This window comes from Lethenteron reissneri, chromosome 69, assembly GCF_015708825.2.
Source record: "Lethenteron reissneri isolate LAM-NWPU_2019-01 chromosome 69, ASM1570882v1, whole genome shotgun sequence".
Lineage (NCBI taxonomy): Eukaryota > Metazoa > Chordata > Hyperoartia > Petromyzontiformes > Petromyzontidae > Lethenteron > Lethenteron reissneri.
The window spans coordinates 3,951,956-3,966,812 of record NC_083847.1 but is presented as its reverse complement, the minus strand read 5'-3'; the positions used below and the strand labels follow the sequence as shown (position 1 = coordinate 3,966,812).

The 14,857-nt window shown below is 50.5% G+C and overlaps 1 protein-coding gene across 1 annotated transcript; it reads left to right on the top strand.

Annotated features, from left to right (window-relative positions):
• The first annotated feature begins 1,580 nt into the window (after positions 1–1,580).
• LOC133360634 (tigger transposable element-derived protein 1-like) lies at positions 1,581–13,311 on the top strand. Its single transcript, XM_061579431.1, has 5 exons — positions 1,581–1,617; positions 5,418–7,722; positions 7,772–8,137; positions 10,073–10,207; positions 11,960–13,311. Exons 2-5 carry the CDS (start codon positions 6,255–6,257, stop codon positions 12,292–12,294), a joined length of 2,304 nt encoding a protein of 767 aa, XP_061435415.1. The 5' UTR covers positions 1,581–1,617; positions 5,418–6,254; the 3' UTR covers positions 12,295–13,311.
• The last annotated feature ends 1,546 nt before the right edge of the window (positions 13,312–14,857 follow it).

Here is a 14,857-nt window from a genome sequence, read left to right as displayed (position 1 = left end):
CCTCTCACCCCTCTCCCCCCCTCCCCCTCTCACCCCTCCCCCCTGTCCCTCCCCCTCCCCCCTCTCCCCCTCCCCCTCTCCCCCCTCCCCCTGTCCCTCCCCCTCCCCCCCCTCCTCTCCCCCCTCTCCTCTCCCCCCTCCCCCTGTCCCTCCCCCCCCTCCTCTCCCCCCTCTCCTCTCCCCCCTCCCCCTGTCCCTCCCCCCCCTCCCCTTGTCACCCCTCCCCCCTCCCCCTCTCACCCCACCCCCCTCTCACCCCTCCCCCCCCTCCCCCCTCTCACCCCCCTCACCCCTCTCACCCCTCCCTCTATCTCTGCCCCTCCCCCAGCCCCTCCCCCTGCCCCTCCCCCCGCCCCGCCCCTCCCGTCGCTCAGAACGCGTTTCGCTTTACGCGCCTCGCGCGCCCCGTAGCTCGCGCAGCAGCTGCAGCTGGGCACGGTGAGAGGGGTGGTGATGGTGATGATGGTGTAGTGGTGGTGATGGTGTAGTGGTGTGGTGTGATGTGGTGATGATGGTGTGATGTGGTGGTGTGTGGTGTAGTGTGGTGTGGTGTGATGTGGTGTGGTGGTGTGGTGATGTAGTGTGATGGTGATGATGGTGTGGTGGTGGTGATGGTGTAGTGGTGTGGTGTGATGTGGTGATGATGGTGTGATGTGGTGGTGTGTGGTGTGGTGTAGTGTGGTGTGGTGTGATGTGGTGTGGTGGTGTGGTGATGTAGTGTGATGGTGATGATGGTGTGGTGGTCTAGTGGTGGGGTAGTGTGATGTCGAGATGTGGTGATGGTGTAGTGGTGTGGTAGTGGTGGGGTAGTGTGATGTGGGGTGGTGTGATGTGGTGTAATGTGGTGGTGTGGTGGTGATGGTGTGGTGATGGTGTAGTGGTGATGGTGGTGTAGTGGTGTGGTGGTGGTGATGGTGTGGTGGGGTAGTGTGATGTGGGGTGGTGGTGATGGTGGTGATGATGTAGAGATGTGGTGGTGTAGTGTGATGTGGTGATGATGGTGTAGTGATGTGGTAGTGTGATGGTGTAGTGTGATGTGATGTGGTGGTGATGGTGTAGTGATGATGTAGTGATGTAGTAATGTGGTGGTGTGGTGTGGTCATGATGTGGTGATGTGGTGTGGTGTGGTGATTATGTAGTGTGATGTAGTGATGTAATACTGTGGTGGTGTAGTGATGTATTGATGTGATGTGGTGATGTGGTGATTATGTAGTGTGATGTAGTGATGTAATACTGTGGTGATGTAGTGATGTATTGATGTGATGTAGTGATGTGGTGGTGTGGTGATGATGTAGTGTGATGTAGTGATGTAATAATGTGGTGATGTGGTGATGTAGTGATGTATTGATGTGATGTAGTGATGTGATGTAGTGAAGTGCTGATGTAAAACCTCGGAGATCGAACGCACCACAACTCAGAACAATTCGGTGTTCGAACGATATTTCCGAAAAAAAATTTTGCCCTGGAAACCGAACTAAATTCGGAGGTCGAACGCGAAATTGCAACTTGAAACGACCCGTCCGGCTGAGACGCGCACGTTTCACCAGTCGTGTACGTCGCTTGCCGCCACACAAAAGGTTTTTTAGCGTGAGAGAGGCTCCCTAAACGCGTGGTGTAGTTACCCACAAAGCAACGCTCCTTAACGCTTGGGTTTTTTCGGTAAATGTCGATGTAAAGCTTCTTTCGTGACTGCAGGGATTCATCTTCTTGGTTCTTTCGGTAAAGTCATCACGTAGAAGGGAAGTAACAAAATAATAAAAATAAAACACAATAAAATTTCGATTTAAAGCTTTCGTGACTGCAGGGATTCATCTTCTTGGTTCTTTCGGTAAAGTCGCGTAGAATGGAAATAATAAAATAAGAAAAAATAAAACATAATAAAATTTCGATTTAAAGCTTTCGTGACTGCAGGGATTCATCTTCTTGGTTCTTTCGGTAAAGTCACGTAGAAGGGACATAATAAAATAATACAAATTAAACAATTCTCAAGACGTTTCGGCCAGACATGTTGTTCACCTGAGGACAGCTGCTTGCGTTGTGGCCGAAACGTCGTGAGAATTGTTTTATTATGTTTTAGTTTTATTATTTTATTACTTCCCTTCTACGTGACTTTACCGAAAGAACCAAGAAGTTTTTTCGGTAAAGTCACCATGTAGCAGAGGTCGCAAACGGGTTTTCATTCCTTACCCGTACCCGGCCGCACCAGTGTCGCAAACGGGTAGCCGTACCCGGCCGTACCCGTACCCTACCCTACTTGGCCGGGTACGGGTATCGGGTACCTGATTGCGACCTCTGGGATGAAGCCACGTTGCAGGCGCGGGTGGGTTGATTCTAGGAACTTGAATTGTGAGAAGAGACAAGACATTGGGAAATGAGTGACAAACGGTGACTCACCAGTGACTCACGGCCTACCCGTACCCGGCCGCACTAGGGTCGCAAACGGCTACCCGTACCCGGCCGGGTACGGGTAGCCGGGTATCGGGTAGGGTACGGGTATCGGGTACCCGGTTGCGACCTCTGCCATGTAGGTAAAAAATACAATTAAAATTAATAAAAGTAAAATAAAAATCATGACGTTTCGGAGGCAACACAAGCTTCCGTCTTCAGGTGGAACCGTCACAGCACGCTTGCTGTATCAAGTAAATCATATTTTGCTACTGGCAAATGAGGTTCCAATGGTGTAAATGCTTACCCCGAGCTCTCATACTCTGATGGTGCATTGTCTTTGAGTTGTGCGCCTTTTGGTGTCATCTGGTCCAACACCATGTGAGACTCGGCTCTAAGGAAAGCTGTCTCGGGTGTGGACCAATCAACTTCAAGGACAGTGCACATTATCAGAGTTATGATTTTGTTTGCATTACGACCGCAGGTATTGTGGTCAATGCAAACATGGCTCCTTGTAAAAAAGGTGTCGGTTTTGTTGCCAGATAAAAGGGTAAAAAAATACAATTATCATATTTCGATTTAAAGCTTTCGTGACTGCAGGGATTCATCTTCTTGGTTCTTTCGGTAAAGTCACGTAGAAGGGAAGTAATAAAATAATAAAAATAAAACATTATAAAATAATTCTCACGACGTTTCGGCCACAACGCAACCAGCCGTCCTCAGGTGGAGAACAGGTCTGTCGGGGAGACAGCGTCGTCCTTACCCGACAGACCTGGTCTTCACCTGAGGACGGCTGCTTGCATTGTGGCCCAAACGTTGTGAGAATTATTTTATTATGTTTTATTATTTTATTACTTCCCTTCTACGTGACTTTACCGAAAGAACCAAGAAGAAGAATTATCATATTTTTCTACTTTTCTACTGGCAAATGAGGTGCCAATGAAAAAATAATATTAGGGGCCTAACTTGGCTCCTCCCACCCTCAACCAGTATATATACAAGGACTGTTTTCTTGGAATTTCTCTTAATTGATACAGTTATCGTGCTGTGACGGTTCCACCTGAAGACGGAAGCTTGTGTTGCCTCCGAAACGTCGTGATTTTTATTTTACTTTTATTTTAATTTTATGTTTTACCTACGTGACTTTACCGAAACAACCTAAGAGTATGAATCGTTGCAGTCACGAAAGCTTCAAATCTAGAATCATCGTTCTTTAACTTGTTTGTTAATTTCCTTTACAGGCAGTCCCCTCTGCTTAGGATGGAGATGCGTTACGACTACCCCATCGTAAGTCGAAAAAGATCGTAACTCCAAGATGGCCCAGCCTACCCAGGAGTCTTAAAGAACGGTGATAATTTAGCAAAACAGAGCAATTTACAATACCGTACTGTATAAACGATATAATGTATGTATTTATTAATTACAATACCGTATTGCACCGTAGAATGTCAAGTAAAAAAACAACAAGGTAAATTCTTAGCCTACCTGTATGAACTGCAATTTAATAGAAAGTTTTTTCAGGAAACAATCCCATCTGCTGTAGAAACTTTTAACATGCATTGAACGTATCGTATCGTGGTAACCCTAAAATGAAATCGCTAAAGCTACGTATCGTACATGCATTGAACGTATCGTAGCGTATCATATTGTACTGTAGTCACCAAGATTCTGAAACACAAAAACACAAAAAAATACACGCGCTAACACCGTCCACCGCTGGTGAGAGTGAGGAGGCATCACACAAGGCGGGGGATGCCGTACATCCCGGCAGCAATTTTGTCGCATCGTAAGATCGAAATATCGTAAGTCGGACCATCGTAACTCGGGGACTATCTGTACTTGTGTTTTTAAATCCTTTATATTAAGTTCGCTTGCTTGCTTGCATGCTTGCTTGCTTACGACCGTGCAAACCTTTCGGTCGTTTTTAAACCCACTTCCCGTGATCCAATCGAGCTGACATTTTCCACACAGACTCGTTGTGCGAGATAATTATTGTTCGTGAAAACATTTTTCAAAAATGTTACACTGTTTAGGGAAAACAAATTAAATATTTAATTACCAATTGCTTAATGGTGGCAGACAATCATCTGACCCATAGGTGGCAGCCATCTCAAGGCAGAGGACGAGAGGACTCTAGCCGCCACGCATATAAAGGATTTAGAGTGAAAAACTTTGTTTTTACGGGTTATACTTATTTTGGTGTCTATCCGTACACAATGTCTCCTAAGAAAGTTGGTGGTAGCGAGAAGCCGAAAAGGAAAGTTGTGAGAACCACGATAGAATTAAGAAAAGAGATCATTGCAAAGGCAGAGCGAGGTGTACGTGTGACCCAGATCTCCAAACAGTACGGTATGCCGAAATCGACGATTTGCACGATGCTGAAAAATAAAGAAGCCATCAAAGAGGCTAATGTGGCAAAAGGAGTGTCATCTCTATCCAAGCAAAGAACGAAGGCGATCGAGGAGGTTGAGAAAGTGCTGTTGATGTGGATCAACGAAAAGGAGTTGGCGGGCGATAGCATTTCAGAGGCTGTGATATGTGAGAAGGCCAAACAGTTGCATTCCGACATCCTCCAAAACACCCCAGGAACGAGTGACGATGCGGGTCCTGGTGAAATGTTCAAGGCTAGCCGAGGATGGTTTGATAATTTTAAAAAGAGAAGTGGCATACAGAGCGTCGTTAGGCACGTCGGGGAGGGTGTCTGTGCCCGTAGAGAAGGTGGCAAGAATTTTGTTGGGGAATTTCAAGAGTTTGTCGTGAAGGCCGAGGGCTTTCTTCCTCCTCAACACCTTCCACTCAAGTCATTGGCTCTCCTCACTACAGGTAAAGTGAAGTTTAATGTTCGTTCCGTATATTTATTCATTTATTGTGTCTGGCCGAAACGTCTTGAGAATTGTTGTATTGTTTAATTTGTATTATTTTATTATTTCCCTTCTACGTGACTTTACCGAAAGAACCAAGAAGATGAATCCCTGCAGTCACGAAAGAAGCTTAACATCGAAATTTACCGAAAAAACCCAAGAGTTAAGGAGCGTTGCTTTGTGGGTGCGATTTTATGCATGTGATTACCGCAAACTTCGTGTAAAAACGCTTTGTGACGAGAGATTTCTTGTGTCTGGAACCAATTCATGTCATTTGCATTTATTGTTACGGGGGAAATTAATTCGGCGTTCGAACAAATCGGTGTTCGAATGGCCTTCTGGAACCAATTAAGTTCGATCTCCGGGGTAACACTGTATAGATGGTGATGTAGTGACGTAGTACTGTGGTGATGTAGTGATATGGTGATGTGGTGATGTGTAGTGTGGTGATGTAGTGATGTAGTACTGTGGTGGTGTGGTGATGTAGTGATGTAGTACTGTGGTGATGTGGTGATGTGGTGATGTGTACTGTGGTGATGTAGTGATGTAGTGACGTAGTGGTGTGGTGATGTGGTGATGTGTACTGTAGTACTGTGGTGATGTAGTGATGTAGTACTGTGGTGATGTAGTGATATGGTGGTGTGGTGATGTGGTGATGTAATGGTGAGTTAGTGATGTGGTGATGTGTACGTGGTGGTGTGGTACAACAACGGGCAAACACTTTTGTGCCCTCGCCGCTGTTCCCTCTCGAACGTAGGAACTCGCGCGGTCGAAAAGGGACCGTTTTCCGACGCCGACGCCAACGCGGTGCAAGCGCTGAACCGCCGAAAAATCCCTCCCCCGGCCAGCCACGTGCTCAGCCCCCCCCCTCCCCCACCACCGCACCTGCGTCCTACAAACCCACATCGCCCACGTCCGGGCGATGCGGATCGCCCGCTGCCGCCTCCACCGCCGTCGTTACCTCTCGAAGAAGAACACTACGGAGCGCCGAGAGGATCGTCCGTAACGATGAGCGCCACGCACGCCGCGAACGGCGACGCCGCCGCCGCAGTCGCCGTCGGCAAAAAACGCCAACGGAGGAGCATCAACCTCGGGGTGAAGCTGGAGGTCGTGAAGCGATTCGAGGCGGGGCAGAAGGTGGCCGCCATCGCCCAGGCGCTGGGCCTGCCCGCCAGCTCGGCGCGATCCATCTGCGTGAACGCCGGCAAGATCCTGGAGTCGGCGCAGAACGCGGCGCCGCTGACCGCCACCAAGATCTTCCGGAGCCGCTCGGCCGTCCTGGAGAACATGGAGAGGCTCCTCGGGGTGTGGATCGAGGACCAGAGCCAGCGGGGCGCGGCGCTGAGCGCCCCCGCCGTGCAGGAGAAAGCGAGGAGCCTCTTCGAGGACCTCCGGCAGATGAGCGGCGAGGGCGGCGAGACGTTCGGCGCGAGCCGCGGGTGGTTCGAGCGCTTCAAGAAACGCAGCGGCCTGGGCAGCCTGAACCCGCCGTGCGAGGCCGCGGGCGTCGATGGCGAGGCCGCGTCGGCGTCGGCGTCATCGTCTGCCGGGTCCGCCGCCGGCTACCCCGACGTCCTGAGGGGCGTCATCGAAGAGGGGGGCTACGTGCCGGGCCAGGTGTTCAACGTGGACGAGACGGAGCTCTACTGGAAGCGGATGCCGGCGAGGACGTCCATCGCCGCCGAGGAGAAGACCGCCCCGGGCTTCAAGGCGGCCAAGGACCGCCTCACCCTCCTGCTGGCCGCCAACGCGTCGGGCGACCTCAAGCTCAAGCCCCTCCTCGTCTACCACTCGGAGACGCCGAGGGCCATCAAGGGCTGCCCCAAGGAGCACCTCCCCGTCGTCTGGCGCTCCAACAAGAGGGCCTGGGTGACCGAGACGGTCTTTCGCGAGTGGTTCGCGTCGCACTTCTGCCCGGCCGTCGAGGATTACTGCGGCCGCAGGGGCCTGCCGAACCGGGCCCTGCTCCTGCTGGACAGCGCCCCGGCCCACCCGGTCAACCTGGAGGAGCTGTCGGAGAACGTGCGCGTCGCCTTCCTGCCGCCCAGCACCACGGCGCTGCTGCAGCCCATGGACCAGGGCGTCGTCGCCGCCTTCAAGGCCTACTACCTGCGGCGAACCTTCGCCCGCCTCGCGGGGGACACGGCCGGCGGGCGGCGGTCGGCCAGGGACTTCTGGCGCGGCTACAACATCAGGGCGGCCGTCGACAACATCGCCGACGCGTGGCGGGAGGTGCGGCCGTCGGACGTGAACGCCGCGTGGCGCAAGATCTGGCCCCGGTGCGTCGTCGCACGCCCGGCGGGCTCGGGCCTTGCGGAGGAGGCGACGGAGGAGGTCCTGCGGGACATCGTGGGCCTGGCGAGGTCGGCCGGCCTGGACAACGTCGAGGAGTCGGACGTGGCCGAGCTGCTGGATTCGCACGGCGGCGAGCTGTCCAACGACGACCTGGTGGAGCTGCTGCAGCAACGTTCGGGCGAGGGGGGCGACGAGGGGGGGGGCGGGAGGCGCGGAGGGGCAGCCCAGGCGGACGCTGAGCACGGCGCGTCTGTCGGAGGCGTTCGTTCACCTGGAGGCGGCGATGGACATCTTCAGGGAGGACGACCCCAACAGGGAGCGCAGCTTCAAGGTGAACCGGACGCTCGCCGGCGCCGTTCACTGCTACAAGGAGCTGTACAAGCAGAAGAAGAAATACGCGGCGAGACGGGCGTTGGCCAGGCTCGTTAAAAGCCCTCCAGGCAGTAACGCGGGAGGCGAGGAGAGCCAGCTACCTCCGCTTGCTACTCCTCCGCTTGCTCCTCCGCCTGTCATCAAACAAGAGCGGAGTCCAGGCCCTGGGGCAAGTCCTCAGCTGGCGGTGAAATGCGAAGACGTCTCGGTCGCCGAAGCAACCGGTGAGGCCTCTCAACTCGTTCCCTACCGCTGTCGGCGTCGGCTGATTTGGGTCGGTCGGGGCGGGTGGTGGTGGTGGTGTCATGGGCCTATACTTAATTTGGAGCTTTCGTGACTGCAGGAATGACTCTTTGGTTCTTTCGGTAAAGTGACGTATAAAGAGAAAATAATAACATAATACAAATAAAACATAAGAAGGTAATATATTATTATATATTATTTTATTATGTTTTATTTTAATTATTTTATTACTTCCCTTCTACGTGACTTTACCGAAAGAACCAAGAAGATGAATCCCTGCAGTCACGAAAGCTTTAAATCGAAAATAAAATAATTAATTAAATACTAGCATACGACGTTTCGACTGCAACACAAGCAATCGTCATCAGGTGTGAAATCCACAGCAAGAATAATTCTATATTTATTTATATTTCGATTTAAAGCTTTCGTGACTGCAGGGATTCATATTCTTGGTTCTTTCTGTAAAGTCATCACGTAGAAGGGAAATAATAAAATAATAATAAAACATAATAAAATGCAATTCTCACGACGTTTCGGCTACAACGCAAGCAGCCGTCCTCAGGTGAAGAACAGGTCTGTCGGAAAGACAGCGTCATTCACATCATCAACATCATCATCATCATTAACATCATCATCATCCTCATCATCATCATCAACAACATCATCAACATCATCTACATCATCAACATAATCATCTTTTTTTTTCGATTTAAAGCTTTCGTGACTGCAGGGATTCATATTCTGATGCCTTTTGGTGTCATCTGGTCGAACACCATATGAGACAAGGCTCCAAAGAAAGCTGTCTCTTGTGTGGACCAATCAGTTTCAAAGACAATGCATCAATTATCAGAGTATTGTTTTTTGTTTGCATTTGACTGTAAGTATTGTGGTTAATGTAAACATGATTCCTTGCAAAAGGTGTCAGTTTTGTTGCCAGAAAAAAGGGGAAAACCCCTATTAGTATCAATCTTAATTTTGGAGTTTTCGTGACTGCAGGAATTATTCTTTGGTTCTTTCGGTAAAGTCACGTACATAAAGATAAAATAATAAATTAAATAATCGCATACGACGTTTCGATTGCAACACGAGCAATCGTCATCAGGTATAATGAAATGGCGACATAAAATCTAACCAGAAAACTACAGACACACATTCTAGATTTGAAGCTTTCGTGACTGCAATGATTCATATTCTTAGGTTTTTTTTTCGGTAAAGTCACGTAGGTAAAAACATTAAAAAGTAAAATAAAATAAAAATAAAAATCAAATAAAAATAAAAAAAAGGCTCAGCCTTTGTTATGCAGTCTATTCTTAGTCTCAAGCCTCACCTTACCATATTAATAAAAAGTATGCGGCCCTTGCCTCACCACCTTCTCCAGCCATTATATAAACGCAGTGGTAGCTCCTGCAATTTCTCATTCACTTGATGCAGCTGTCGTGGCTGTGACGGTTCCACCTGAAGACGGAAGCTTGTGTTGCCTCCGAAACGTCGTGATTTTTATTTTTATTTTATTTTACTTTTTAATGTTTTTACCTACGTGACTTTACCGAAAAAAAACCTAAGAATACAGACAGACATATAAGCAGACAGATATCACCAAGATATATAGAGAGAGCAACACAGGCACAGAGACGATCACCCCTCTCTCTACCTGTGTTGCTCTCTCTGTGTGTATCTTGGTGATATCTGTCTGCTTATATGTCTGTCTATAGTTCCCTATTAGTATGTTTCGGGCGTCGTTTCGGGCGTCGAAACCTCGTGATTTTACCCTTTCTGACTCTCGCCCCTTGACCCACACCCCCCGAGCGTCGATCGACCCGCCGGGTCCTTCTCGAAGCCGCGCGCGGCCTCGTCTTTCCCCGTCGCGTCGACCCGCTCCTCACGGCGGCGAGACGCGCCGTCTGTGTCGATCGCAGCTCCGGATCTGAGGATCGTGAAGGTGGAAAGAGCCAGCAGCGAGGGCGCAGAGGAGACGGGGGAAGAATCTCACCGCGGCTGCCTGGCCACCGCAGACCAGAACTTCATCGAGGTGGAGTTGTCATTCAGTGACGGTGAGACTCCACCGCTCGTCTGATGGTCAGTGGTGATGGTGGTGGCAGTGGTGGTGGTGCGGACGGTGGTGACGGTGGTGACGGTGGTGGTGGTGGTGGTGGCGGTGGCGGTGGTGGTGGCGACGGTGGTGGTGGTGGCGGTGGTGGTGGCGACGGTGGCGGTGGTGGTGGAGGTGGTGGTGGTGGTGGAGGCGGTGGTGGGTGGTGGTGGTGGTGGCGGTGGTGGAGGTGGCGGTGGTGGTGGTGGCGACGGTGGTGGTGGTGGTGGTGGCGGCGGTGGTGGTGGTGGTGGAGGTGGCGGTGGCGGTGGCGGTGGTGGAGGTGGTGGTGGTGGTGGTGGAGGTGGCGGTGGTGGTGGTGGTGGAGGTGGCGGTGGTGGTGGCGACGGCGGCGGTGGCGGTGGCGGTGGAGGTGGTGGTGGTGGTGGTGGTGGTGGCGGTGGTGGTGGCGACGGTGGCGGTGGTGGTGGAGGTGGTGGTGGTGGTGGAGGTGGCGACGGTGGTGGTGGTGGCGAAGGTGGTGGTGGTGGCGGTGGCGACGGTGGTGGTGGTGGCGAAGGTGGTGGTGGTGGCGACGGTGGTGGTGGCGGTGGCGACGGTGGTGGTGGCGGTGGCGACGGTAGTGGGGACGGTGGTGAAGGTGGTGGTGGAGGTGGAGACGGTGGTGGTGGTGGCGAAGGTGGTGGTGGTGGCGGTGGTGGTGGCGACGGTGGTGGCAGTGGTGGTGGTGGCAGTGGTGGCGGCGGTGGTGGTGGCGGCGGTGGTGGTGGCGACGGTGGCGGTGGTGACGGTGGTGGTGGCAGTGGTGGTGGTAGTGGTGATGGCGACGGTGGTGGTGGTGACGGTGGTGGTGGTGGTGGTGATGGCGGTGGTAGCAGTGGTGGTGGCAACGGTGGTGGCAGTGGTGGCGACGGTGGTGGCGGTGAGTGAGTGAGTGTGTGCGAGTGAGTGAGTGTGAAAGTGTGAGAGTGTGAGTGAGAGTGTGAGTGGAGTTTGTGTGATCTCTCTCCTGCCCTGCATTGCATTCTCATTGTATTGTCTTTATTGTATTGTCTTAGTGTATTGTCTTTATTGTATTGTCTTGGTGTATTGTCTTTAGTGTATTGTCTTAGTGTATTGTCTTCGTGTATTGTCTTTATTGTATTGTCTTTATTGTATTGTCTTTATTGTATTGTCTTAGTGTATTGTATTATTGTATTGTTTTAGTGCATTGTCTTTATTGTATTGTCTCATTGTATTGTCTTCGTGTATTGTCTTTATTGTATTGTCTTAGTGTATTGTCTTAGTGTATTGTCTTTAGTGTATTGTCTTAGTGTATTGTCTTAGTGTATTGTCTTTGTTGTATTGTCTTTATTGTATTGTCTTAGTGAATTGTCTTAGTGTATTGTCTTAGTATATTGTCTTCGTGTATTGTCTTAATGTATTGTCTTTATTGTATTTTCTTTATTGTATTGTCTTCATTCTATTGTCTTAGTGTATTGTCTTTATTGTATTGTCTTCATTGTATTGTCTTCATTGTATTGTCTTAATTGTATTGTCTTAGTGTATTGTCTCATTGTATTGTCTTTATTGTATTGTCTTCATTGTATTGTCTTTATTGTATTGTCTTCATTTTATTGTCTTTATTGTATTGTCTTCATTGTATTGTCTTCATTGTATTGTCTTAGTATATTGTCTTCAGTATATTGTCTCATCGTATTGTCTCATCGTATTATCATCTTCCCGACCGTTCTATTCACCTCCCGTGCGCCAGACGAAGTGACGGAGCGGCCCACGGGATCCGCGGGCGGCGACGCCGTCACCGGGACGAGGCCCGGCAAGGCGAGGCCAGGCCGGGGGCGCCGTGCCAGGCCCACGCGGCGAGGATGCAGCCAGTGCCGGAAGACGCCGCTGGCAATAGCGGGCGACACCGGCGATGATCACGCCGGCGAAGACGATGATGACGACGATGACGATGAGGACAGCGATGACGGGCTACGTCGGAAGAAGAGGAGGAGGAGGAGTAGGAGGAGGAAGAAGACGCAAGCCGGAGAGAAGGGAGAGTCGCCGTCGAAGGGATCGGCGCGGGACGATTGCTCGGGAGTTTGAGAGTGGAGCGGAGTTTGTGTGATCTCCCCCTGTTGTACAGAGTGAGTGAGTGGAGTTTGTGTGATCTCTCCCTGTTGTATTGAATGAGTGGAGTTTGTGTGATCTCCCCCTGTTCTACAGAGTGAGTGAGTGGAGTTTGTATGATCTCTCCCTGTTGTATTGAATGAGTGGAGTTTGTGTGATCTCCCCCTGTTCTACAGAGTGAGTGAGTGGAGTTTGTATGATCTACAGAGTGAGTGGAGTTTGTATGATCTACAGAGTGAGTGGAGTTTGTATGATCTCCCCCTGTTGTACAGAGTGAGTGAGTGGAGTTTGTGTGATCTCTCCCTGTTGTATTGAATGAGTGGAGTTTGTGTGATCTCCCCCTGTTCTACAGAGTGAGTGAGTGGAGTTTGTATGATCTACAGAGTGAGTGGAGTTTGTATGATCTACAGAGTGAGTGGAGTTTGTATGATCTCCCCCTGTTCTACAGAGTGAGTGAGTGGAGTTTGTGTGATCTCCGCTTGTTCTACAGAGTGTGAGTGAGTGGAGTTTGTATGATCTCCCCTTGTTCTACAGAGTGAGTGAGTGGAGTTTGTGTGATCTCCCCCTGTTCTACAGAGTGAGTGTAGTTTGTGTGATCTCCCCCTGTCCTACAGAGTGAGTGAGTGGAGTTTGTGTGATCTCCCCCTGTTCTACAGAGTGAGTGAGTGGAGTTTGTGTGATCTCCCCCTGTTCTACAGGGTGAGTGAGTGGAGTTTGTGTGATCTCCCCCTGTTCTACAGAGTGAGTGAGTGGAGTTTGTGTGATCTCCCCCTGTTCTACAGGGTGAGTGAGTGTAGTTTGTGTGATCTCCCCCTGTTCTACAGAGTGAGTGAGTGGAGTTTGTATGATCTCCTCCTGTTGTACAGAGTGAGAGTGAGTGGAGTTTGTGTGATCTCCCCCTGTTCTACAAAGTGAGTGAGTGGAGTTTGTGTTATCTACCCCTGTTCTACAGAGTGAGTGAGTGGAGTTTGTATGATCTACAGAGTGAGTGAGTGGAGTTTTGTATGATCTCTCCCTGTTCTACAGAGTGAGTGGAGTTTGTGTGATCTCCCCTGTTATACAGAGTGAGTGAGTGGAGTTTGTGTGATCTACCCCTGTTGTACAGAGTGAGTGGAGTTTGTGTGATCTCCCCCTGTTATACAGAGTGAGTGAGTGGAGTTTGTGTGATCTACCCCTGTTGTACAGAGTGAGTGGAGTTTGTGTGATCTCCCCCTGTTCTACAGAGTGAGTGAGTGGAGTTTGTGTGATCTCCCTCTGTTCTACAGAGTGAGTGTAGTTTGTGTGATCTCCCCCTGTCCTACAGAGTGAGTGAGTGGAGTTTGTGTGATCTCCCCCTGTTCTACAGAGTGAGTGGAGTTTGTGTGATCTCCCCCTGTTCTACAGAGTGAGTGGAGTTTGTGTGATCTCCCCCTGTTCTACAGAGTGAGTGAGTGGAGTTTGTATGATCTCTCCCTGTTCTAGAGTGAGTGGAGTTTCTAATAATGACTTTTTTAATAGAGCGTCAATCATGCAAATCTCCCAACGCTGCACAAGACAGAAATAAAAATAAACGAGAGAAAACTTGTCCCTCGCAATCAATCGCTTAGTGCACGCGTAATAAAGCTCGTTGAGGCGGCTTCTAGAATCCGTCTTTTGTTCAACTTGTATACAGCTATTCTTTGGTTCTTTCGGTTAAGTCACGTCTAAAGATAAAATAATAAATTAAAATCATAGCATATTACGACGTTTCGATTGCAACACAAGCAATCATCATCAGGCATAAAAGAAATAGCAACAAAAATCTAACTAGAAAACTACAGACAGACATACAAGCAGACAGACATCACAAGGACACACAGAGAGAGGACACATATCGGCACAAAGAGAGGGGGTCGTTTCTGTGACGGTCCCTTAAATATAGAGAGAGGGGGGCGGGGACGGAGAGAGGGAGGGGGCAGAGAAAATTACCATGTCAATGAGTGGATGGCAACGTGATGCTGCTACAGCTTTTCCTTTACGCTGCTAACAGGCAGCATGAGAGGAACAGATAGAAAGAGACACACCACCACGTGGCAACCCGGAGCCCCGCTCCCGCTTGGCCCCCTTCCTCTGTTCGTTCCCGTTCTGACCCACGTGTCGTTCGTCTCCACCCCTATTTAATACCCGGGTCACGTGGTACGTTTCCACCAATCCTGGTTAGCCTCCATGGAATATTCCAGGCTCCCTCGTAGGCTCCCGGGACCACGCCCCTGACTCGTCTCCCCATTGGCTGTGGCCAAAGCCAGCAGAACCAATCATCTACTTGCAGCTGTCACCTTCCCGTGACGTCAGAGCCACGCCCCTGACTCGTCTCCCCATTGGCTGTGGCCAAAGCCAGCAGAACCAATCATCTACTTGCAGCTGTCACCTTCCCGTGACGTCAGGACCACGCCCCTGACTCGTCTCCCCATTGGCTGTGGCCAAAGCCAGCAGAACCAATCATCTACTTGCAGCTGTCACCTTTCCATGACGTCAGGACCACGCCCCTGACTCGTCTCCCCATTGGCTGTGGCCAAAGCCA

What these genes read in the sequence shown, in the direction of transcription:
- LOC133360634 (XM_061579431.1), top strand. Translation starts at nt 6,255, where the DNA reads ATGAGCGCCACGCACGCCGCGAACGGCGACGCCGCCGCCGCAGTCGCC. An exon ending in GCTGCAGCAACGTTCGGGCG is followed by an intron (nt 7,723 to 7,771) that starts AGGGGGGCGACG and finishes GGCAGCCCAGGC; the next exon opens with GGACGCTGAGCACGGCGCGT. An exon ending in CTCGGTCGCCGAAGCAACCG is followed by an intron (nt 8,138 to 10,072) that starts GTGAGGCCTCTC and finishes TGTCGATCGCAG; the next exon opens with CTCCGGATCTGAGGATCGTG.